The sequence below is a fragment of the Maniola hyperantus genome, chromosome 16, assembly GCF_902806685.2.
Source record: "Maniola hyperantus chromosome 16, iAphHyp1.2, whole genome shotgun sequence".
NCBI classification, from domain to species: domain Eukaryota; kingdom Metazoa; phylum Arthropoda; class Insecta; order Lepidoptera; family Nymphalidae; genus Maniola; species Maniola hyperantus.
In genome coordinates this window covers 5,095,017-5,120,839 of record NC_048551.1, presented here as the reverse complement: position 1 = coordinate 5,120,839, position 25,823 = coordinate 5,095,017, and the positions used below count along the sequence as shown (strand labels likewise).

The 25,823-nt window shown below is 37.2% G+C and overlaps 1 protein-coding gene across 4 annotated transcripts in view; it reads left to right on the top strand.

Moving 5' to 3' along the window:
- spri (Src homology 2 domain-containing protein sprint) overlaps positions 1-25,823 on the top strand; it is a 253,910-nt gene that overhangs the window by 68,309 nt on the left and 159,778 nt on the right. The window contains exons 1-2 of one of the 4 annotated variants that reach the window (XM_069503944.1): positions 10,427-10,664; positions 17,078-17,409. The exons of 2 other annotated variants lie outside the window; for them this stretch is intronic. In XM_069503944.1, the coding sequence (XP_069360045.1) occupies positions 17,186-17,409 (224 nt within the window). In that variant the 5' untranslated portion in view covers positions 10,427-10,664; positions 17,078-17,185. Of the gene's footprint in view, positions 1-10,426; positions 10,665-17,059; positions 17,410-25,823 lie in introns of those variants that run through there. One more of the 4 variants, XM_034977085.2, reaches the window with a different exon arrangement.

The window sequence follows — 25,823 nt, the reverse complement described above, 5'->3', positions numbered from 1 at the left end:
GAAAAATATACAAATAATAAATATATTAATAGATTGATAAAAATATTAAACGTAACTAACTCTGTCAGAAACTTTCTTAATTAAAAGCTCCCCATCATGTTCCGCTGCGTAACAATACGTTGAATTAACTTCCCAGTTCCCTAACATATTATTTTACACGTACCAGTACCTATGTATTAACTTGTAATTATGTGAACCGAAGAGCTTTTCAATTACCGTACGAGAAAAGGGCGGGACGCTTCAATACGTCTGAGTCAGCCATATTTTCAGGAGTCAGTGATGATAGACAATTCATTGTCATTGTATGGAAATGCAAGTCCAGTCATATCCTTATTTATAGGTAGGCACTCGTACCAGTGTTATAAATGCGATAGTATGTCTGTTCATTTGATTACTTTTTTACCTCAGACAATGAAATGATAATGTCATATAGACATGGAGTTATGAATCTGCTTAGCTTGTTGAGATACTGGGGAAGCATATTGCTTAGTTAGCTAGTTAAAAAGTTACTAGCTGAGCTGTTATTCTTCTCTATTATGAAGTAAATATCTACAGTATTTTCCTTACCACCTACTTACCACCAGGTGAGATTGCAGTCAGGGGCTAACTTGTATCTGTATCTGAATAAACATCTACAGAAAAAACGTAAATTCGACGCAAACAATATATTATAAAGCCTATGCACCGTTTTACTAGTAGCTAAATATGCCCTTATAAGTAACTTTTTCAACTTTTGTGTCACTTAATGAAAAGTTTCCTAAAATAAAACTCGCTTTTTTCTGGGAATTAAATCAGAGATCTCTGACTTGGTAGTTAATCAGCCTAGTCGCAGCGGGAATAGCCCACTACGAGTACTAGCAAAACAAACAGAAACTAATATTATGTTATCGTGCCCAGATCCTATACTAATAACTCAAAGTTACTTCATAAATAATGCCCTCCATCTTTATTCAGGCTTGATACAAAAGTTTCAGCGTGAGTTATGACGGGAGCATATGTAGAGCGTAGAACCAGTTTATTTATAGAGAATTAAACTTTGTATTGTTCACCTATGTAACTGAATTCTAATGGGATACTGGTATTTCTATTTCTTGTTCTACAGGGTGTTTGATAAACCATAATTATAATAACATAACAAAATGAGGTATGTATGTATGAAGTATCAAATAGCTAGTACCATAGATTTTTTCGTTGCCTTTGCTACTCGACAAACAAATCCAAAGTCAGAGTCAAATAATTTATTTAAAACTAGATGATGCCTACGACTTCGTCCGCGTGGATTTAGGTTTTTAAAAATCCCGTGGGAACTCTTTGTTTTTCCGGGATAGAAAAAAGTAGCTCCTTCCTCGGGATGCAAGCTATCTCTACCAATTTTCTTAAAAATCGGTTAAACGGATGGGCCGTGAAAGGCTAGCAGACAGACAGACAGACAGAGACACTTTCGCATTTATAATATTAGTATGGATTTTAATGATTATTTAGTAAAAGCCAGTAAAAACCTATGATATTAAATTACGTATGGTGATAGCACTTGTACAGTCATCCTCACTTCATAATAATAGAGGCTATTGAAAACGTAGTAATTAATCACATAATAGCTCATGTGTGCGCCCCCTATCTATCAGCTAATGGCACTAATACACGCAGCATCCTTTTTACTAGTGATTGTGAGTTTACCAAGAATTCGTATTAATTTGTAAATAATTACCGATGCGAGGTCAATCGGTTTTTCGAACTATGTGCCCTTCCCATTGTCACTTCAGCTTTCCAACTTGTTTAGCTATCTCAGTTACTCTATGTTACCCTGGAGTCTGGAAAACGCAGCGTTGGGAGACTCCCCAACTCTAAATATGTATATAAAAGGCAAAGGTGACTGCATACTGATTGGCTGATCTGTCAAAGCACAGCTCAAACTACTGGACGTACGTATCGGGCTGAAATTTGGCATGCAGATAGCTATTATGACGTAGGCATGCATAGACGCAGGATCGTGCACTCATTTATTAGATTTTAAAGTCGGTTATTAATACATTTAGTGTAGTGTAGTAACACCTTTATCTGTACGTTGAAACAATGCCTATTGAAAATGGTAATATAACGCGATACGTGCGAGGGGGTGAGCATGTATTATTGATATGTTAATACGCGATGAAAATTATGGGCTTAATGAACTCATTAGTGTGGAAATTCGTCGCCGTTTTGTATTACAGGTATTACATTATTTTCATTGTAATTTGTATTTATTAATATTAAGTAGGTATTACATTAGAAAAATGATAAGTAATGCAATCTGGCAATCAAATGCGCTAATTTTGGCTAATGGTTTTGGGACTTTGCATAATATTATGAGGTTATTACAAGATTGCCTAGAAAAATAAGTGTTTTCAGAGTTCATGTATGTATATATAAATTTCCTTATTCCATCATAACCATACCAAGTAGGGTATCATAATATGCAAGGTCTTTACCTGTATATTCTAAAACAGATTTCGATTTATTTTTATGCATTATGTTTTCGATTTATCGTGCAAAATGTCGAAAAAAATACCCAAGTATCCTTGGGACTCGCACTTGGCCGTTTTTATATGAATACTATACAGTATACACTATTTAACAACTTGTATAAGTCCCGCAAATTGCTATTGCGCTGGAACCATGTCTCATTAACATCGAAAGACGTCATTTTGACGTCATTTGACAACTTTTATTTAGGTAAAAATATACCATCAGCTCGAAACTTCAGTCTAGTGGTGACGTCACTAAAAAGGCGGCCACGCGCATTAGCAATTTACGGGAGTTATAATACAGCTGCGGTCATCGAGGCTGATAAAACGTCACAAATGAACATCTGACTCACTGGTATGTTTATTTATATCTACTGTAGAATAGCTTAGCACTACCTTGTTCATTTAACTACCTACTGATGAAATAAGTTAGGAATGTTATGAACATAAGCTTTATACTTGATACATTTTCTCATAGAAATATTGAATCAACAAGTATTTCCAATCGGATTCTTCATGGATGAGTGTTATCTACATACCTATTATCATCGATATCAATCTGCACCTCGATTGCGGAAATTAACATAAGATCTATTCTATCAAAAGATAGGTAAGTCAAACTATTCCTATAAGATCTGTTTTAACAAAAGATAGGTAAGTCAGAACGGTAAGACAAAACCTTTTTTGTGCAATAAACTCTGTTTTAAAAATATATGCAGAAAATTAAAGCATTAAGCGAATGCTTTTTACGATGCAACTTAATTTTAAAACGTTTAAAAAGTAATTTTAAAATGGTTGAAGCAAAATTAAAAATTTCGAGTATTGCATGGATCCCAGTAACACGGGTGTTTGTAAAATCGGTTAGAGGCATCTCGAGCAATTACAAGGTTTTAGCGATTTCACGCCTCTCTTGATGCTAAATTAATTAAGAATGCTACACAGACTGCACTAAATTCAGACAGCCCGGTAAAATAAATGTGAGCTAGATCACATAGGTATTTTTTCTGAGACAAGCACACTATAACTCGTCTCCTACATCAATCATCATTATTATCAACCCATCGCCGTCTCACGACTCTCTTCTTTGAGAAGGGTTTTTGCCATAGTCTATCACGCTGGCCAGGTAGACTTTACACATCTTTGAGAACATTATGGAGAACTTGCATGCAGGTTTTCTCAATGAAGTGATATAAAATAATTGTTTAAAACGCACACAGCTCCGAAAAGTTAGAGGTGGCCTGCCTGACGTGCCTGGGATCGAACCCCCGAACTCCCGATTAGGAGGCGGACCTCTTAACCGCTAACATCAATGCTTGTTCATCTTTACATTATCAGAATCAATGCAATAGTACCTACCCATCAAAGTTAATAATAAAAATGTACCTATAGCTAAGTATGTTTTTTAATAATGATTGGAATAAATATTTTAAGGGGATCTTTTATAATTTTTTTTGTTCATGGTTATGCTATTTAGTAATTTCCTATTTTATCCATACCACCATACATACATACCAATCAATCAGTCTGTTTGCGTTCACTGCTAGACATAAGTTTCCCTGAGAACACTGTTACTTTCCCAGCGGGCTGGAGGTCGTCCCACATTGCGCTTGTCGATACGGTCCACTCCAGAACAGGGCTGGCCCGGCAGCCATCGGTTCTGAAATTGATTTACATTTAACTAGCTTATGCTCGCGACTTCGCCCGCGTGTACTTCACAATTTTCAAACCCCTATTTCACCCCCTTAGGGGTTGAATTTTCAAAAATCCTATCTTAGCGGATGCTTACGTTTTAATAGCTATCTGCATGTCAAATTTCAGCCCGATCCGTCCAGTAGTTTGAGCTGTGCGTTGATAGATCAGTCAGTCAGTCAGTCACCTTTTCCTTTTATATATTTAGATGTACATTTTATTGGAAATAGTATGTTTACTACTTACCTACTAGCTTGTTTCCGATGGTTAAAAAATGTGTCCCTTCTAAATCATTCATAGGTCTTCATGAACCGTCTCGCCGGTCGAGTAAAGAGCGGTGTTGTTATTAATTATGCAGCATCATTGGTACACAGTAATGCACCAATATGTATTCATAGCCTTCATTAGTCAGTCAGGGTCCCCGAGGTGCAGAGAGCTTTTACTAATTTCAGCAAGTGTCTTCGAAACTCGAAGGTGTGAAATGTTCTGAACACGCAAAGATACAAGTACCTAATCTTGTTGACGACCACCCTGGCGCAGTGGTGATGACTGTGGTCTTATAAGTGAGAGGCCCCGGGTTCGATTCCCGGCAGGGGCAATTTGGGAATTCCTAATTTATGAATCCTATTCTCTGGTATGGTGGGAGGCTTCGGGTGGAGCTAATTACCACCCTACCGGCAAAGCGTGCCGCCAAGCAATTAAGCGTTCCCGTACGATGCCGTGTAGAAACCGAATAAGCCTGATTTTTGTCATTTTGTCCAGATAAAAAATGTAAACTTATTTTACTTACCTACAGAATAGATATAGGTATATTAATAAAATCAATCCTAACTGTAATCATGTCAAAAGTACGGTTCTCCATGGGTTCACCTTTAATATAAGGCCTAAATCGCACTTTTGACACATTAAGTTAAAATGGCGCGTGATAACTTCATTTTGGACGCATTATATGGGCTTTTTTGACAATTAACAACGTCGCTATCGGCGGATTACGCACAGATTGATATACCTAATTAATTTCGGCCGAGGTATATTTGCTTGGCCGATAATTGTTTATCAAAATCTTAAATTGATTTCATACTTTGTCGGTCTCTCAACTTATTAATTATAAAATGCACAAAACATTTATAAACCTACCAATTTTATCACTACATCATAAATTTTCATTAAATCAAGCTTTTTAGTATGGTGCACACCGCAGAGAATACAACCTCAAGAGTACGCATATACAAGGTTTTGCATGAAAACAAAATCGTAAAATGTTGGCGGGGGACAGGGGAGAATGCTTTGTTGTGATTGGTGGACTCAAAAGTCACGTAAACGAGACAATTTGCGGAATGAGGGTACCGAACGGGCGTGGGCCGACTTTTATGCTAAGCAACTGCCTAAGCTTGGCGATCGGGGGTGTCCGGCTTTAGGCGTCTGTAAGTGGTGGTCTGTAGTGCACACTTACGGATCTGCAATCAAATGTGTTTATTTAATTCGTAACCTTAATAAGCTGTGATAGCCTAGTGGTTAGGACGTCCGCCTTCTAATCAGAGGTCGGGGGCTCGATCCCGGGCACGCACCTCTAACTTTTCGGAGTTATGTGCGTTTTAATTAATTAAATATCACTTGCTTTAACGGTGAAGGAAAACATCGTGAGGAAACTTGCATGCCTGAGAGTTCTCCGTAATGTTCTCAAAGGTGTGTGAGGCCTACCAATCCGCACATGACCAGCGTGGTAGACTATGGCCAAAACCCTTCTTACTCTGAGAGGAGACACACGCTCTGTAGTGAGCCGGTGATGGGTTGATCATGATGATGATAAACCTTAATAAAACGTTGTTAAATTGTAGCCATAAAACGCACTCATTTGTCAGTAAGACCTGTCACTGTAGGTACTTACAGCTTTCGTGTAGTTTCAAAGGATATTCATTATATTTTATCTTCTGGTGAAAGTTGAAAAAATTAATGAAGCCGGTGCTCAACAAATACAGGTACTGACTACAGAGCCCCTAGAAGTTAAAAATGTGACATTGGTAGTACATAAATCTGCCAAAATTTTAATGAGTTCCTCGGTGGTCTTTGTCTTTTGATTTTCATATTATCATCATCATCATCATCAACACATCGCTGGCCCATTGAGCACGGGTCTCCTCCTCAGAATGATAAAGGCTTAGGCCATAGTCCATCACGCTGCGCGCTGGCCCAGTGCGGATTGGCTGACTTCACACACCTTTGATCAGGCATCCGGGTTTCTTCGTGATGTTTTCCTTCACCGTTAGCAAGACGAGAGGTGTCTGCCTTGTGGAGGTGGTGTGGAGGATTGAACTCCTAACCTCCTGGATAGGAGGCCGACGTCTTAACTACTACGCTAATACTGCTTACCAGAAGTAGGTAGGTACATTAATCTGCCAAAATTTTAATGAGGTCCTCGGTATTTATCTTTTGATTCTATCAGTGTCAAATCAGCACAAAGCACAATGCCAGTGTCACGTTGGAATCCACGATGTTTGTCTGTCTATACTAGGTGACGTCACCATGCATACTTATTGCGTATGTATGTAAGTACGTGTCATGTACCTAAAGGTAAATGAAGTAGATTTTATTTTATACCTTTGTTCTATATGGTGGTCCAAATATTAATTATAATAGCACTGTACACAATTTTAAAATCAAACTTACAGAATTATGGTGTAAATACATTATTTTGTAAAAGTTATTCACAAATAATAATACTAATATAATGGCTGGCGCCTGGCGTGGCGTCGGATGTTGTAAATATGCATTGAACATGTAGGGTGTCAACACTTCGTGAGGAGTCTTGCAGTTACGACTAAACTATTAGGAGTTAGGAACTAACTCTCTTATATTATGTTAGAAATATTATAATAAGCACAACATTTATTTTGCGCTGTCATCATTTCCCCATGAAGAAGAACGATACATGTGACAATGAACTGGTGAATGACATCATAAAAATGTTAATAGTATGTGATCATAAAACACCTATAACAGCGGTAGATAAATTTTACTTTCATTCGGACGTTAGCGAGCCATTCGCCATAATAACCAACTGGTTTGGTTCGACCTTTTTTGCTCTACGATGCGAGGATCCGCGGATGACTATAAAAGGAAACGTCCAGATAACATTATTCCATATTATGCGTCCCCCATCCCTTTGAAGAGGAAAGTTGTATAACATTTTTAGTGAGCGTTCGCCTTATAGGGATTCTGATTTTATTGCGAAATCCGAGAACGAAAGAGAGCATCGAAAATGCCATCAAAGGGTTACCGAAATCGTGGACATTTTACATTTCTTTTGTGCGGAGTATAAAGTTGCAATAACCACAACTGGCTCGATTCTCAACGTTTTTATATATTTACAAACTCTCAATTTTTTTTCCGTAATTCATTTACTATGGACGAGCAAACGTTTTGATTTAAAACAGCAAACAGTAAACATTGTAATGTAAGTATATACTTACATTACAATGTTTACAGTTTACACAAAAGTTGATGGTCTAAGATTCCGCTGTAATATAGCGACCTTCACCTATCTGATGACCAAATGAAAGGTGTTTTTTTATGAATCATACATACATGAAACAACATGACTCGAATGGGTTGCTTAGTGGAGTCAGTTTTACATTTGAAGACTGACTAGTAGCTCTGGTTTGGTTAAATTATACTGGGTCACCATCATCATCATCATCATCAGCCTGTGGACGTCCACTGTTGGACATAGGCCTTCCCTAAAGAGCGCCACCACACCCGGTCCTCAGCCTTCCTCATCCAGCCACTTCCCGCCAGCCTCTTTATATCGTCGGTTCATCGTGCTGGAGGGCGTCCCACACACTTAAACGTGGTCTCCACTCAAGGACTTTCCGGCTCCAACGGCCATCGCCTCTACGACAGGCATGACCTGCCCACTGTCACTTCAGCTTGCTAATAGTTTGGGCTATGTCAGTATACTGGGTATACTGGGTATGTAATCTGACATGAACATCAAAATCAGTTCAGGTTCTGCTGAACTAATTTTGATGACTCTCCGATTAAATTGGTTCAGTCGTTTTTGGGTAATGTGTGCACAATCATCTACCTATACTTAAACCATATGTTTGTTGGTTGGTTTCACAGATTTACAATATCAATCAATCAGCCTGTTTGCGTCCACTGCTGGACATAGGCCTTCCCAAGAGTACGCCACCACACACGATCCTCCGCCTTCCTCATCCACCCACTTCCCGCTATCTTCTTAAGGTCGTCAGTCCAGCGGGTTGGAGGTCGAGGTACAATATCAATAGCCAAGATTATCAACTGCGCCTTTTGCTACTCGAATTAGACATGGTAATTCATTATTATAGTTTATAACTGAAGTCTTGACATGCTATCCGTTATCATACGGAGCGATTACCATCTGATTTCCGTAACCCATCACGATTATACCATTAGCAGATGATTATCGTCATTCTTGGAAGGAAATGACCTAATTTTGAGTATAACTTCTAACCGAGATCTACCTATGGATAGTGCTGATCTATGTGGAATGCAGAAAGGATAATGACCTTATTAATAACACTACAGTGTCACTACAGTTAGATCATTAGGTCATCATTTCCGTTAATATGTTGGGTCAGGTTTAATTCAACAATTTAGTTAATTTAGTGGTCTATAAATAAATTTTAGACCAATTATGTACTGGCCACTGCTTATCTAAATGATCTGAATGATCTATTTCAAACAAAGTTACGTACCCAGACAGAGGCAAATATCAGGTAAGGAGCTTTAGAAAGACATCATAGGCAGCTTTAGTTTGTAGAGCCAGTTGTCATCGTCTTTGTGACAGAGATGATGCTCTACGAAGCCATAAGCTACCAAATCTCTTTCTAAAGCTCCATTTGCAAAATTTACTACGGAGAACTATGTATACATTGTACAATACTGTTTGTTGTTGCGTTCTTCAAAGTCACAATTTTCCAGTTATTATTGCTAGTTTCTGATAATGATCAGCCAATTGTTATTGGTTAAAACAATAGTAATTACTTCGCTATTATGGTGATTCAAACTACTCAGGACATCAATATGAAACTTTCCTATTGGACAGTCCAAAGATGCTCTGCTGACATCAAGATCGTTTATGTTCTCTCTAGATTTCCAAGCCAGTATTATTATGGCACGTTTTTTGAACTAAATTGCTTGACTCCTATCAAACTAAATAGTAGGTGATGATGCAGCCTAAGGTGCTCCGCATCTGCCTATAAGACTACTTTATAGTTATCTATCAAGCAAATAAGAAATAAATAAGTAACTTTACAGTGAACTTGCTATTCCAATTCCTGTAGTCAACAAGCGCATTTGATATTTAAAGATAAGGAAATACCTAAGATATGCGTGCTTACTTTACATACAATTGCGTTTTGTGCTTTTGCATTCTTAACGTCTCTTGCTACCTTTTCTGTATTTGTTTCGTTGGAATAGTTTGTTATATGGATTTAAATTGTATTTATTAATATACTATACTATTAGAATTAAAAAAAAAATTACTTAGTTAACAATTGCTTAGAGGTCTTGTAACAATTTCATAAATGTACAATCTTGTTTTTTAATGTCCCTGTAATAAAATTTTATCCAGGAGAAATTGCACTTCTGGTTTTGATAGAAGATGGTAAATTAGGTACTAAATTATGTATATGCATTGCTTGCGTGTTTATATTCTTGCTACAATTTTAGAATTAGTTTTGTTTAAACGGTTGTTTCGTTTTTATTACAATATCAAATTCAAATTGTATATTTGATTTAGCTTTAGTAAGGGAAATGTCACAATATTGTTCATTAGAGTTCGTGTAGCTGACATGTTGTGATGAGTAATGCCAGAAAATTGGTAACTACCAGTACCTACCTACCTAACTGTTTTTGAATCAATAAGTTCCGTTTTAAAAAGGAGTAGCTGGAATTTTTTGATGAGTAGGTGCCAGAAATTGGTTACTACTAGTATCTACTTAACTGTTTCTGAATCATTGTATAAAAGTTCCGTTTTATAAAGTTAGCTACAACTACTCAACAGATTTATTTCGACTAGAATGTTTGGGAGAAAGGCCGTCTACCTTTTGCGGTATTCAAAATAATTAATTGAGGCGTCGTCCCCAATAAGAAATCCAAAATGCATTCGTGCAAGTTCAATTCTCGTCCTGCAGCGCGTACGCACGTTGTTCATTCTTCGGTCTTATGAACTTAGTGCGCCGGCGCCGCTGTATCCGTTCGGTCGATTGGAGAGCGATTTAGTTTTGCAAAAATACTGACCGCAAAGTTAACCTACGTCCACTGTTTGTGCTTTGGTGCCGTTTGAGTGAAAAGATTTTAGTTGCTGTACCAACCAAACGTCATGCTCAAGTCGCATTTTTAGTGTTGTCAAAAAAGTGAACTTTAGCTGTTTAATCACTCCGAATTTTATTGCCGTGTGCTTGTTTAACTGGCGCCGTATTTCTGGTTTGGTTAATAGCTAGGTACCTATAATACCGAAGTTAGTCTTTTTCTACAAGTGCAGTTTTTCTTTTCATTTTAGCTCTATTGTTTTAAAATTCCGTACCTACCTACCTATACCGTAAATGAAAATACGGAATCAAGATCATGGGATCATAATAATAGGATAATTAGAACATTTGTCATTGTAAACTTTATGTATTACTTTATAGAATCAAAAGGAGAAGTTCTGAGATGACATTACAAAAAAATTGGGCAGACATTAAGATACACATTCTGTTAGATAGATACTTAGTATCTAGGTATGTAGTTTTACCTACCCCTGCCTACCTGTAGTTTTAGTAGGTCCTTGAAGTGTAGGTAAAACATTATAAAAAATATAGGTATGTAGGTTCTATAGTACGAAATAATAGTGAATCACGTTAAACTTCCGTTTAACCGAACAGCTCATGACCTAATCGACACCCACTTTGCTTATTGTTATAATAAATTCGTCGTTTCTTACCTACTAATGATATTTACAATACGAGTACATAAGCCTATTAGTTTATAAGTCTATTATGACAACAAAGATTATATATTTTATGACTAGCAACCCGCCCCGGCTTCACACGCGTATCTTATTACAATTTTCTTAGGGATCTCTAATTTTTTTTGAAATAAAGTAAGTAACTAGTCTGTCACTCAGGAATGATGCAGCTTTCTACTCACAGACAACTAAGCTAGTTTGTGTTTCTGTTGTGCGGTGAGAGAATTTTCAAAATCGCGTCAGTAGTTCCAGAGATTACTTGCTATATACAAAGTACAAACTTACAAACTTTACCTCCTCTTAATATTAGTAGCTACAGATTTACTAGATGATTCCCGTGACGTCATCCGCGTGGATTTAAGTTTTTAAAAATCCCTTTGATTATCTGCGATAAAATGTAGCCTTTATACTTCTCCAGGTCTTTAACTATAATTATACAAAATTTCACTCCGATCCGTCCAGCAGTTTGAGCTGTGCGTTGATAGATCAGTCAGTCAGTCAGTCAGTCAGTCACCTTTTCCTATTATATATTTAGAGTGACGGCCGACGCTATTTAATTTAATATTGGCGTGGCTCAATGAACTCCATTTATCAGAGTAAATAGTATTTGTAGGTTTACGACAATTTAGTATCTATACATAGGTTAAACTTAGGTCAGTAGTATATTATTATATATTCTGTGCTTAGGTTTCTAAAAAACCCGTGGGAACTCCTTGATTTTCCGGAATAGTAGGAAAAGTAGCCTATGTCCTTCCCCGGGATATCAGCTCGGTACCAAATTTGATCAAAATCGGTTGAAAGGATGGGCCGTGAAAAGCTAGCAGACAGACAGACAGACAGACACGCTTTCGCATTTATAATATTAGAATGAATAATGGATGGTATGGATGTTTATGGAAAAGGTGTTCTTCCAATTTATCGAGCCACTATACAATATGCTAGCCTTAGATCGTGTATTTTCAGTACATTGTACTAGTGTTTGGTTTTGCTATAAGTCCTGACAAGCCAAGTGTTTACGGGTATGGCACTCTCTGGCACCGTGCCATTATATTCTACGCTGGCGATCGTTGTCATACTGCATGCTTCGTTATAATATGTGTAGACTGTGGACTTTGTTTAATAACTGTTATTATGTAGATTGCTTGCTTTGAGAATGTGGTTTATTTTAATTTTTAGGGTTCCGTACCTCAAAAGGAAAAACGGAACCCTTATAGGATCATTTTGTTGGCTGTCTGTCTGTCTGTCTGTCCGTCTGTCTGTCAAGAAACCTACAGGGTACTCCCTAGAATCATGGAATTTGGCAGGAAGGTGGGTCTTATAGCTGCCATTAGGGGAAAAATCTGAAAACCGTGAATTTATGGTTACATCACACAAAAAAAAATTGTGGTCATAAACTAATAGTTAGGTATTTTCAATTTTCGAAATAAGATAACTATATCAAGTGGGGCACAACAAGAATAAATAAAATATGCTAAGATTCACTAACATACTAAAATCACACAACTCAATATCACACTCACAAAAACTCACATCCACATACACACAAGCACACTCTCAGATATGAACACACACATACACACAGACACATACAGTTCATACACTCACCTATACTAATTAAAAAATACTAACAAATTACTAATAATAAGTAGACAATGTTAGATGTAAAAAGTAGATATATATACTGTTTTTAAAAAAATATTGTAAATAATTTAGTTCAAGATAAGGAATAATAAAGGCTTTTTTATTTTTTATTTTATTATTTTATTTATCAAGTGGGGTATCATATGAAAGGTCTTCACCTGTGCATTCTAAAACTGATTTTTATTTATTTTTATGCATCATAGTTTTTGAGTTATCATGCAAAACATCGAAAAAATACGACTGAATTACGGAACTTGGCCGGTATTTATCTTTAATATTTCTATAAAGATAAAAGATAGAGTTGACATAATTCATAACAGTATAGTATAAAAGTATAAAATTGCTATGGCATGGTAATATCTGTCTTATACCTATACTACTTATTATCATATACCTACCTACGTGACATTAAAAATACCTACCAGCTTAAGTACAACTTGTTACATTATGCAAGAGATAATGCTTGCTACTTCGCGTAGATTCAAGATTTCAAAAACCTCTTGGGAACTCTTTAATTTCCCGGGATGAACAGAAGCCGATGTCACTCTCGGATCTTTAACTATATTCATCCAAAAAAATTAAGGTATCCGTTGCTCAGTTGTGGTCTTGGACGATCTAACCTAGTTGTGGTGTGGTTGAATAACAAATAAACACTTTCGCTTATAATAATATTATAGTAGTGATTACTCAGTATACGATTATTGCAATATGCATAGAGGTCATGTTAAATGAACGCCTATGCATTCCTGGAAGTCTTATATAGACGGCGTTCGATATACACATGATATACAGATCAAATGACGCAACCTACTGGATCGCACCCACCTACAAAATAACTAACATAAATACCTAAGTAGTTTCTAAATATTATGTGTATAACCAGCTAAACTCACTTGTTTGTCGGAGTACGCCCAACTATAAGTCCCGCAAATTACTATTGCGCTGGAACTGTCTCATTAGCATCGAAATGAAGTCATTTTGACGTCAGCTGAAATAAAAATGTACCATCAGCTCGAAACTTCAGTCTAGTGCCGACGTTACTAAAATGGCGGCCACGCGCATTAGCACTTTGCGGGACTTATAGGTAGTTCCGGTTTAGGTTTCAGGATGTTTTAGAATAGACTGACTAACTGAGAAGCGACGAACAATGTCAAGACCTGGAACTTTTGAAAAACTTCTTGAATTTTCCTGATTTTCATAGAATATGATACATTCTTTAAATTAAACGCAACTTTATTTCACAGTGAGAAAAGATTCTAAGGATTTCTAATAAAATTCCAAAGAATGAGTGATGTCTTCACGCGTAAATCTCATCAATAGTAATTCATACAAGCCATATAGGGGATATTACAAGCGTTTAGCAAACTGGCTTAGCCATATAAGAGCAGAGTCAGTCCCAATGTGTAACTTGTCCTCGAACTTGAGGCCTACGACTCGCCTTAATGCCATATGATTGAATGGCAAGGCTTTATTGTATGTGGATATCACGAGAAAAATAAACAATGATTTTTCATCGACTTTAAAAATATGCGTGATTGTTTTTCTTTACTTTTTTTGAAATTTATCTTGAATCTAACTCTTCTCCTGAGTCCTGTCATCAATATGCTGCAGCGCTAAGTTCCTCGATGAAATAACAAGACATTCCATCATTATCATCTTCTTCTTTTTCTTCTTCCTTACCTTATCCATCGCTACGTAGGGTCGGCACAACATGTATTTTTCTTCCACTCACTGCTGTCATCCGTCAACGTATTATCCACCCCTTTTACACGCATATCCTCTTTCACGCAATCCATCCGCATTTTCTTTGGTCGTCCTCTCCTCTTTTTCCTTCCACATGCATATTTAACATTCTTCTAGTGACATTGCTTTCTTTCCTCCGCATTATATGCCCATACCATGCCAGCCCTCCCCCTCATCTTTTCTACCACTGGCGCAACATAACAAGACACCATCATCACCATCATCAAAGGGCGTACAGCAAAGCAGAAACAAGGAAATTACATTCACTTGACACAATCTCGTTTCAACTGACGATGAGCTCGAGATACTGTCGTTGATGAATTATTATAATCGGCAACAGACGACGTGGCCGCGCAATTATCTCCGGCAGATTCAACCAAGTCCGTTACCAGCAAGCGACCCGTGCACAACGCTTGGGTAAACTCGCCATGTTTTAGGATCAGTTTGTCGTTCGCAATATTTTTTAGAGCGTCGCATCCTTGATTTATGTGCTTAGGTTATGATTATAAAACAGGTAAGGCTGATGTTTTTATGATTGATGATGACACTGGTACGTCTATTTTTCTTAATAGCTTTGGTGCTCGGCTCCGAAGTATTATAAAATATTATCTAGGGAATGGTCTTGCCTAAGAAAATTTAGAGGCTATTGTATAACTTAATAAAGTCTTTATATCCCTGTTAGCTTCTTTGTTACATCATTATACTCTATAATGATGTGTATACAATCGAAGATTAATTAGTGAATGATAGCAAAGCGTGGATTTGATTTGTGGCTTGCTCCAGTAATGCGCGAGACTGCAATGGCATGACATATTAATTAAGTATTAGTAAAGAGCAACCGCCGAGTTTCTTTCTAGGTTTTCTAGGTAGAAAGAGCTTTCCGAACCAATAGTAGAGTCAGTTGACGATTAAAAAACACTTGTAAAAGTTTGTTTGTTTTAAAAAATCTTACTAAATATTTCTATTTTATTTGAACCTTGGTATGTCCATATTATGACCACAAACTGATATCAGTAAATGATCCGTAAATTGGCAACTAAGTAGTATGTTAAAATAAAGCACTTGAGGCTATAGACCAAATCGCAATAAAGCTCATATTATCAGCCTTGAGCTATTAAAGATCTATTGCCCCTCGTATTTCTACAGTGCAGTTTATTTTCAGTGAAATATTGCGACGGTCAACGACATCCAGTTTTGTTATACGCTAATTGCCATACAATTGCCAGCTGTATATTCATTGCAGAGAATTGATGTCAACTATGTTTATTATTATATTGTATTATTCAGCTGATACACTTTGTATCAGTCTATCTTTGTATCATATTGTAATATTTTACAATTTTAATTTTTTGTTACTAGCCGACTCTTCGTTACTATTGTTTTAAGACAAATAGAAGAAATTTTTTATATTATTTTTATTCATATGTTAAGCACATACTTACCGGTGTATCTACAGTATAAAATTAAATGTCTTTGTGTACAAGTTAGATCTTGGCTGTGATCTCACCTGGTGATAAATGATGATTCAGTCTAAGATGGCAAGGGTATGGTAGTTTTATTTAAACTCGGTTTCTAGTTTCTACACGGCATCGCACCGGAACAAGTCGTTTGGCGAGGCTTTGCTGGTAGGTTGATAATTAGCCACGGCTGTAGCCTCCCATACCAGACCATACCAGAGACGATAAAAAAAGAGACAGAGAGATTTAGAAATTACAAATTCTCAAACTGCTTCTGATAATCGAACCCAGGATGCAGAAAAAAGAGAGGAAATAGAAAGAAGACCTACTTATTATCAAAGTAGGAAAATCTAAAGAACCACTTTAATGAATAAAGCATTAGAGCATTTTAAACTTCACAGCTTCTTATCAGGCTTCATATATGATTCGTCAAGTAGGTATTTTGCTTACTTACCTATAGTAAAGACAATCGATTTTATATTGACACTCATTCGTGATCACTAGTTTCCTACAAAATTATAGAGTCGGTAAGGCCTAACAACTTTCAAATTATTAGGAACTGGACAAGTTATTACGTGCATTACACGAACGCATCGTCACATGTAGGAGGGCAGCATAATTCACCATATCCCGTTGTTAGGGGAATATTATGGTGGTGGTCAGTGTACCGAGACCGCTGCACGATTCAGTTCACATGTTACTGCCCGCCATTTCACTATATCACTTAAACATCTCTTTAAAACGGGTGTAAAATTTTAAAAACTGGCAGTTTTTACGTGACTTTCGCATGGTTCATGTGCTTTATCTGCAATTTGAAACCAATGTAACAAGCAAAAATAGTAAAAACAAATACACGTGCGTTTTTTTAACCTACTTATAATTATTATCAAATGCTAACTTGGGTAAATTGAAATGAACACCTACTATTAAAAGTGAAGAAGAAAATAATTCAAAACAGAAATACAGCACCGATACTGCAAAATATTCGTAGTAAGTAATCATAACTTCTTTAGCATAGCAAGTTAACAGTGATTATAGGCATCTTCTAGGCAAGCGCGCTGCATCTTAGGCTGCATCATCACTTGCAAGCAGGTCTGATTGCAGCCAAGCGCTAGTAAAAATAAAGTGGAAAAGCCAAGGGAAGATACCAAGATTGAATGTATACGCGAGTGTTTAGTGAATGTGACAAAATCGAGTGTAACCGTGTGACAATGTTGATAACGAAGTACACGGCAATTCTCTTGGAGAGTGCGAAAAGTGTTGAAGCGAGGAACACAATTTCAAGTCCTAGTGTTCGAGGTGCTGGTGCTGACTGGTCTTCTTCTTTGGAAAGTGTTCCAACTCGACGCAGAGTTTTGCGAAGACGGAATTTAGCTTACAGGTATGTATTTAGAGTAGATAAGGACTGGTCGAAAGTACTTAATTTAAAACATATCACAAAAATCTGTTTATTCAAATTAGGTAATAATATTTATGCCTATTACTGTCCAATAATTAGAGACGAAATCTTTTTCTCATTTTTCCATTAATTGTAAAACAGCAATTTGTCTAAAAATTTTACTCTTTTGATGTCCCAATTCAAGCTTCCATAACAGCTATGAGCAGATTTTTAATCTAGATAGTTTTTGTACGTAGGTGTAGGTATGGAATTTGTCGAAACATCTTTAATATGTATTCCAGCTATATAAATATTGAGTCATTTGGTAATTGAAATATTCGACAATATAACTTCAATTAATTTTATTTCAAGTTTATCTTTTTTTGTCTCTATGCGCTATTTTATTGCTGAGAATGTTGCAATGAGAAAACACTACTAATCATAGCACTAACTACTCTCACACGTCGTGCAAATATGAATAATAATAATAATTGAAACAGCTGAAAACGGCAAGCGGCGCAAGTATGCCTCTCTTATAGAGAGTTACATTTTTGTGCCGTTTGCCGTGGAGACCCTGGGGCCATGGAGTCTTAGTGCTAAAAATTTTTTACGAGACATTTCACCGCGATTAATAGCCTCAACTGGTGACAGAAGGGCTGGCTTATTTTTTGCGCAGCGGATCAGCCTGGCTGTCCAGCGCGGAAATGCAGCCAGTATTCTTGGCACCATTCCACGCGGTCATGATTTATATAGTAATTAGATAAGGCTAGCTTTAAGTTTTATTGTTTCCAGTACAAATCCTATACTTCAAAGTTTAAAAAAAAAAAAAAAAAAAAAAAAAAAAAAATTGTAAAATATTTGTTATTTTTAACCGACTTCAAAAAAAGGAGGAGGTTCTCAATTCGACTATGTTTTTTTTTTGTATGTTTGTTATGTTATGTTACTTTTGCCGTCGAATTCCGATTTCCGTTAATATAGATCCACTGAAGGCTGGACTGTTGCGAAATGATGGACATGATCAGCCCCCAATTGTGTAAGCATGGCTATCGTAATCGTCAAGAATTCTGCCCTTTGATTGGCTGTGAAAAAATGTAAACAGCGAATCAACCAATCAAAGGGCATAATTTCTTGACGATTGCGATAGCCATGAAATGGTTATTCTTACACAATTGGGGGGCTGTTTGTATTAAAGTTAGACGTAGTATTGCGATAAGTACGTGTAATTTGTAAAGCCACACAGCATTAAGTCGTGACCACAGCAGGTGCGAATGTCGACATACCTACAATGTAAATTAATAAACCCAATGCCCTTAATTTATTTACAGGTGAAAGTTTTCCTTATTTGCTTCCTAAAGATTGTATTTTAAATTAAGTAGGTATATATTTGTATGTTTTTAAGCAGAAGATATGATTTTAGTGCTTAAAATATATAACTAATACTTAACTCTTCTAACATGGTATTTTGTTTTATATATTATTTACGTAATGTAATATCCACGAATATATGTCTTATGAATTTTTTAAGATGCTTACAGAAGAACCAACAAGTTTATATTCACATATGTACACGCTTTTTTAAGAATACACTCATTTAAAATATTATAGCAGACAACAGACAGTCTGTTGTGAAACAATGATATTGCTTATATTTTGTTTGTTTTAATTAGGTAATAACATGTTCATATGTTTGTTTAAATCTATTAGCTCTTCTGTCTTGATCAATTTCTCCCTAGTCTTAACTTATAAGGACTAAGGTTGTCTGGAAGAGATCGCCCTTGTGCCTTTAGCCACAAGATGCCTGTAACTACCTTTTATTTGTAATCAGTTGTCTTTTTGTATTTCTGAGGCGTGTGATAAAGAATACGCATGCATACATACACATTATGTCTGTCTTATCTACTTCCGCGTGGCCATTCAAGAATTTATATGTATAAACAAAACACAAACAAACATGAATTTGAATAATTAAAACATTGGATATTCATGAAATGCATCCAAAGCCAATAAACATAACACAACAATGTTCATGAGCAATGAACATAATCAAGGATTGACTGACTGACTGATCTAACAACTCAAACTACTGGACGGATCGGGTGTCTGGCAGCTGGTTGCCACAACACAACCTGTCGTGTACTTACCTATCAAACTACTTCAATTTGTGTAAGTGTAGTACGCGACAGGTCGAGATGGCAGTCGGGGAAGGAACGCCCCGCACACCCGCACAGCCCCTGCGCTGACACGGTGCGGGCGAGCGCAGGGGCTGTGTGGGTGTACGGGGCGTCCCACCGGCTCATACCTCGATTGCCATCTCAACCTGTCGCGTACTATAGGTAGGTACCTACTTACTATACTTACCCTTTTTATAAGAGTGGATCTGTGTAAAGAACATGGATCGTTCACCTCTGTCTCCAGTCACTGATAAATTGGTAACATCCTCAATCATTTACGTGCCTCCATTCGTCTGAATTGCTTGGAGCCACTTTGACAGCTGGTTCTATCAATCTTTTGACCCGGTACGGTAATATGTTATGTGCAATTGCAACAGTTTGAATGTATTGATTGGTTAAATGAGACGCTTGCATAACACTATATTGAGTCATACAAGTATTATGGTACCTATGTATATTAATTTATGCGTCTACTGAAACTCTCTATACAGGGCCTTGGAGAATCGTCATCATCATCAACCGATAGACTTCCACAGCTGGACATAGGTCTCTAGGGACTTCCACACGCCACGGTCTTGCGCCGTCTGAATCCAGGGGCTCCCTGTGACTCTTCTGAAGTCGTCCGTCCACCTAGAGGGGGTCTTCCAACACTGCGTCTTTCGGTGCGAGGTCGCCATTCCAGCACAGTGAGACCCCAACGTCTATCGGGTTTACGCCCTGCCCATTGCCCCTTCAGCTTTGCAACCCGTTGTGCTATGTCGGTAACTCTAGTTCTCCTACGGATCTCCTCATTTCTGATTTGATCACGTAGAGAAACTCCAAGCATAGCTCTCTCCATCGCCCGCTGAGTGACTCTGAGCTTTCTTATGAGGCCCATAGTTAGCGACCATGTTTCGGATCCATATGTCATCATTGGATAATAGGTACATGTTTATTTACTTAGCGATTACTTTGAGCTTTTATTAGATTCTGTGATGGTCACGATTCTACAATCTCATGGACTCGTGGAATAAAGACCTCGTTGCGGAAAGCACAACGTTGCAAGATCCCCAAGACGATGCAAGACGACGTCAAATAAGTCGCAGGTAACCGCAGCTGGATTCAGGCGGCGCAAGACCGTGGCGTGTGGAAGTCCCTACAAGGGACCTACGTCCAGCAGTGAGTGTCTATCGGTTGATAATACTGATGACGATATTTAATTTATCGAGATTTTCCGCGACATTTTAGTACTTACTGGGTACATTAACGCCAATTTAAATTACGTATACGGGTGGGCCCTATAGTAAGGATTCATTTTGGCGTGTAGGTATATAGTCCGCGACAGGTCGAGATGACAATCGGGGAGAGAACGCCCTGCACACCCACACAATCCCTGCGCTAACTCGGAGCGGGCGAGCGTGGATGATGTGCGGCTGTGCGTGGCGTCCCCCCGCCTCATACCTCGATTGCTATCTCGAACTGTCGCGTGCGGTGTTTTGTTTAAATAGAGATAGCGAGCAAACGAGCAGGTGGGTCACCTGATGTTAAGTGATTACCGCCGCCCATAAACATTTGCAGCACCAGAGGAACTGCCGATGCGTGCCGGCCTTTTAGGAATTTGTTGGTCCGCCCCTTGAATAACCCCATGTTGTAATCTCCCTGTGGAACTGTGGAATCAACTCCCATCGGGAACACCGCCGATGGGAGTTGATTCCACAGTTTGCGTGGAAAGAAGGATCTGGCACAGCGGATGGTCGAAGTGCACCATACACCCAGGTGGTGAAATTGTTTACGGTGGCGGGCGGTGCGGTTGTAGTAAAAGGAGGGTGGAATGAGGTCAAAAAGCTCCTCAGAGCACTCCCCATTATAAAGGCGATAGAACACGCATAGAGAGCTAACGTCTCTGCGGTGCTCCAGGCTTTCCAACGAGCCGGTTAGTTTGGGATCGATCCGATCAAGTGTTCTCCACAGAAGATAGGTATTCCCTATCCCGAGTTACCGGCAAACCGGTCACGCACTGCACTTTTTGCCGAGCCTGTAACTTGGCACCGGTTGTTATACAACGCGCGTTGCATTTTAAATGACAATGGAGGTCGAATTATGCAAACATTTATATCTGCTTATCTGATCTTTCGTATTTGCGGTCGACGGCAACTCAGTGATATAAAGGTGGGCTTTCAATAAAAAAATCGGTTGTTTTTAACTATTTTGTTACCTAGCTTGTAAACGTGAATATTTCTTTTGAAATAACTTCAACAATATAGAATCGCAAAGACAATTTTAAAGATCTATAAAATATTACTCTAATCTATATAGTACGCGACACTGAGATGGCAATCGAGTAGGTACTTACTGATGCAGGCAAAATAGCTATAAAAGCATTGTTATGGAAAGTTTTGCGTGTCCACGGTCTCTAACGTGACATCTCGTTGACCTCTAGTGCGGCATGAACTACGAACTATCCTATAAGGTTAACAAGGAAGGCAGATAAGCATAATTAAGTATTGTATAAGACAACGATATACCTAGGAACTTATAACACTGGCAACATCCAGAGTTCGAAGACTTACATCTTCAAAGTTCAAACACAGGGTTTTTATATCGTAGTTTTCTCAATTATCTTACATATAATATATCAAAGGAAAAGGTGACTGACTGACTGACTGACTGATTGACTGATCTATCAACGCACAGCTCAAACTACTGGATGGATCAGGCTGAAATTTGGCATGCTATTATTACGTAGGCATCCGCTATGAAAGGATTTTTAAAAATTTAACCCCTAAGGGACTGAAATAGGGGTTTGAAATTTATGTAGTCCACGCGGACGAAGTCGCGGGCATAAGCTAGTCATACGATAAAAATAATTGATTCTAGTCAGCCAGTGAGTGACTAACTCATGTATATAGAAAGCCGAAATCTTGCATAGAGGTTCCATTTATAATGTAGACAAGGAATCAGGCGGGATTTTTTGAAACACGAAAGTAATGCTGCGGACAATCGATTCGCAACTAATAAGTTTGCTTGAAATACGAAAAGCTTCTTCATTATTTAATATTATTCTCCACTGTACTTATACATACTTCAAAAGCTTAAGGGAAAGCTATCTCTGGAATAGTCGGTAAAAACGGTTAACCGTCTAGTTCGGCAAGTTTTAATGGAGTGCGGGCAAAACTTGCGCTATTCGCCCGTCGTCTCCGCTGTGGTCAACCCAGAGGGCCATAATGTGGGCATTAAAGGAAAACTCATTAAGATAATACCAAGATAATACAATAATAATGCTATACACTATAATGTACGTTGGTTATATGAAAGCAGGAATACTTTTTGTCAATTACTAAAATGTGATTTGAGTGAAAAGAATCTAATTTTGGACTTTCGATATTACATATTAGGGTAAACGAATATGTTGTTAGGGCTGATTTTTCAATCGCCACATAAAGTCTTTTGAAAGTTTTTTTATTAGAAATCTATCAAAATTTCGAGTCTATTGGTCAGTTAAACTTATTACAGTAAGCAGCTTATTGAAACAAATTAATATTGTTCAAATGACTCTGTAATAATTTTGTGAAGGGCTGATTTTTTAATCGCCTGATGAATTTTACTGGCATAAAAATCAATTGAAAAATAAATTAAACATTTTCAAAGATTTTAAATACAAAAACTGGTAAAATGTATTCGTCAGATAAATTTGCTTGGCGATTAAAAACTCGGCCAATCCACAGCTTTAAAAATTTTTAATTTAAAAGTTACTGATGTAGCCCAAACCAAGTCAGGGTTGTCGTAGCAGTTGACGTAAGTCAATTAGGTATGCTAGTTAAAAGAGTCCAGGTACTCCTGGGTGCACACTCTGAAAAACTTTTGAATGCAATTTCGAAGAATGTGTAAGTAGGTGCCGGCAACTTGCAAGAAACATTAATTCGTGTAAACTGCAAAACTTATATTGTAAACCAAACATGAGATAACTTTCATGAATTACAATCCTTATGAGAGAAGATACACGGGTGAATTTGCTGTGTTTAAGGCAAGAGTCGCACAACTTCCATATTATTATGAGCAAAGTTTGATCAATAAATAGGAGTAACATTGGAATTATGAACGATGAAGATTTATGTATGAAACTGAAAGAAGAATCAATAGCTAATTAGAATAGATCAGTCCGTCAGTCAGATAAGTAAGATTTATCCTTGAAAGTTAATTAATTATTATTAACCTTTTACAGAATTGCGTAGCTTTCGAATCCACATATTGGTTAACAAATTTACCGGTCCTATTATCTTTGATTTTTATGTTTTGAATTTTGATACAAACTGATTCTCACTGGTCCATGTCCAATGAACTTTTGTCCATTCTATCTACTAAACTATATATGTATATTTAAATTCAATCATGCTTAAAAGATTTATTATGCATAAAAATAAATAAAAATCTGTTTCAGAATGTACAGATAAAACCCTTTCATTTGATACGCCAACTTGGTCTATCTTAGTTTGAAAATTTAAAATATTAAATTATTTGTTCATGAACACATTTAAATTTCTTTTCTTGTGATGTAACCACAAATTCACGGTTTTCGGATTTTTCTTTTACTTGTGCTATAAGATTTACCTACCTGCCAAATTTCATGATTGTATAGGTGAACGGGAAGTACCCTATAGGATTTCTTGACAGACATGACAGACAGATAGACAACAAAGTGATCCTATAAGGGTTCCATTTTTCCTTTTGAGGTACGGAACCCTAAAAAAGTTGTTTAATATAGTATTATAATTTGTAAAATATAAATTCAATTAGTTTCAGACATTCTAGGAGATACAAAACAACTATTCGACTATGGCCCGATTTTAAATCGCCTGAAAATATTTTTTACGTTTCGAGTGACTTCCTTTACTTCCTTTACTCAAAACGCCAAAATTCCCTTGTTCCCTTAGATATTATTGATGGAAAGATTACTTAGGTATGCAAATTGAATTGCATCTCATTCGAACTGTATTAATTTTTAACCAATGCTATTTGAATCGGTTAAAGTTGCTATAGACCTATTGAAATCAATACAGCTTAGGTCCTTTAGGTATAAACGTGGTGTAAACTGTTGGTTAGACCCAGACGGCACAGCTGGCAGGACATGGCGCAAGTAAGATCGCCCACGCATTATGCTCTGACGAAATAAGTGACATTTGGTGCCGGGTGTTCATGTTATTGCTAATATCCCTCGTAATATCCTTTAACCATGACATTTGTTAGGGTTTAAATGACTTTTAGCTGCGATTTTGTATTTATACCCTTATACAAAATACAGCGATCTGCAGGGCTGCAGGACGTCGTAATAAGCACGTTTTATGTATTTTCTCGGGGAAAGTACCTACTTTCAGTTTCCACGAGAAAACGCGACGAATTTTATTTTATTGAATTTATCTCTTGAGATTATTAATTTCGTCAGTTGGCAGATAGGCAGGCACTTACGTGGTCCAAGTTTTTAAATTGTTAATTCTTTTATGAAATATTAGCAAAGTAATGAGTGAGTAGGTAGCTTGCAGCCCAGAGATGATCAAAGCCCATAGGCTACCTACTTTTTATCCCGAATGTTCTCACGGGATTTTTAGAAACCTAACCTCGGGAAAGCTTTATTTTGGTATGAAGAATGCTTATCAAGGTATTGTAGTACCTACTAAGTTCTCAATAAACTATCAAAAGTCCAATTGTCGCTAAAATACACGGGGTCAAAGCTCCGTATATCGTAACAATCGAAAAATATTAAAATTTTTTGACTACACAAAAAAAAAAAGTAGGTAGGTCCTATTATCTTTATCACAGGGTAGATAACATTTCTGTCAAGAATTAAGATGGTAAAGCCAATATACTATTATGATGATGAGATATATTATGTATTATGCTTATTGTGTAACTATATCTTATTATGACTATTATAAATAGGTAGGTACATTACGCAGCAGAAAATAATGTACATCGACCTTTAGAAAGAGGTTTCGGCTGAGTAGAGCGTTGTCTCTGTCATTCATACCTATGTGACGTTTTGTCGGTCTCAACGACAGAGACAATCCTCTACAAAACCGCTATCTCTTTCTAAAGGTCGACATTAATTTCTGCCGCGTACTGTACATGTACTTACCTACCTACTGAGAATTGTTCGCGTAAGATAAATAAAATTAAAACACATTGTTTAGTATGCAGTGGTAATGTGCTAGATTAACTTCGCTATGAATTTACCACTCAGCCATTTGGCTTTTAATTATTCACTGTAAATTA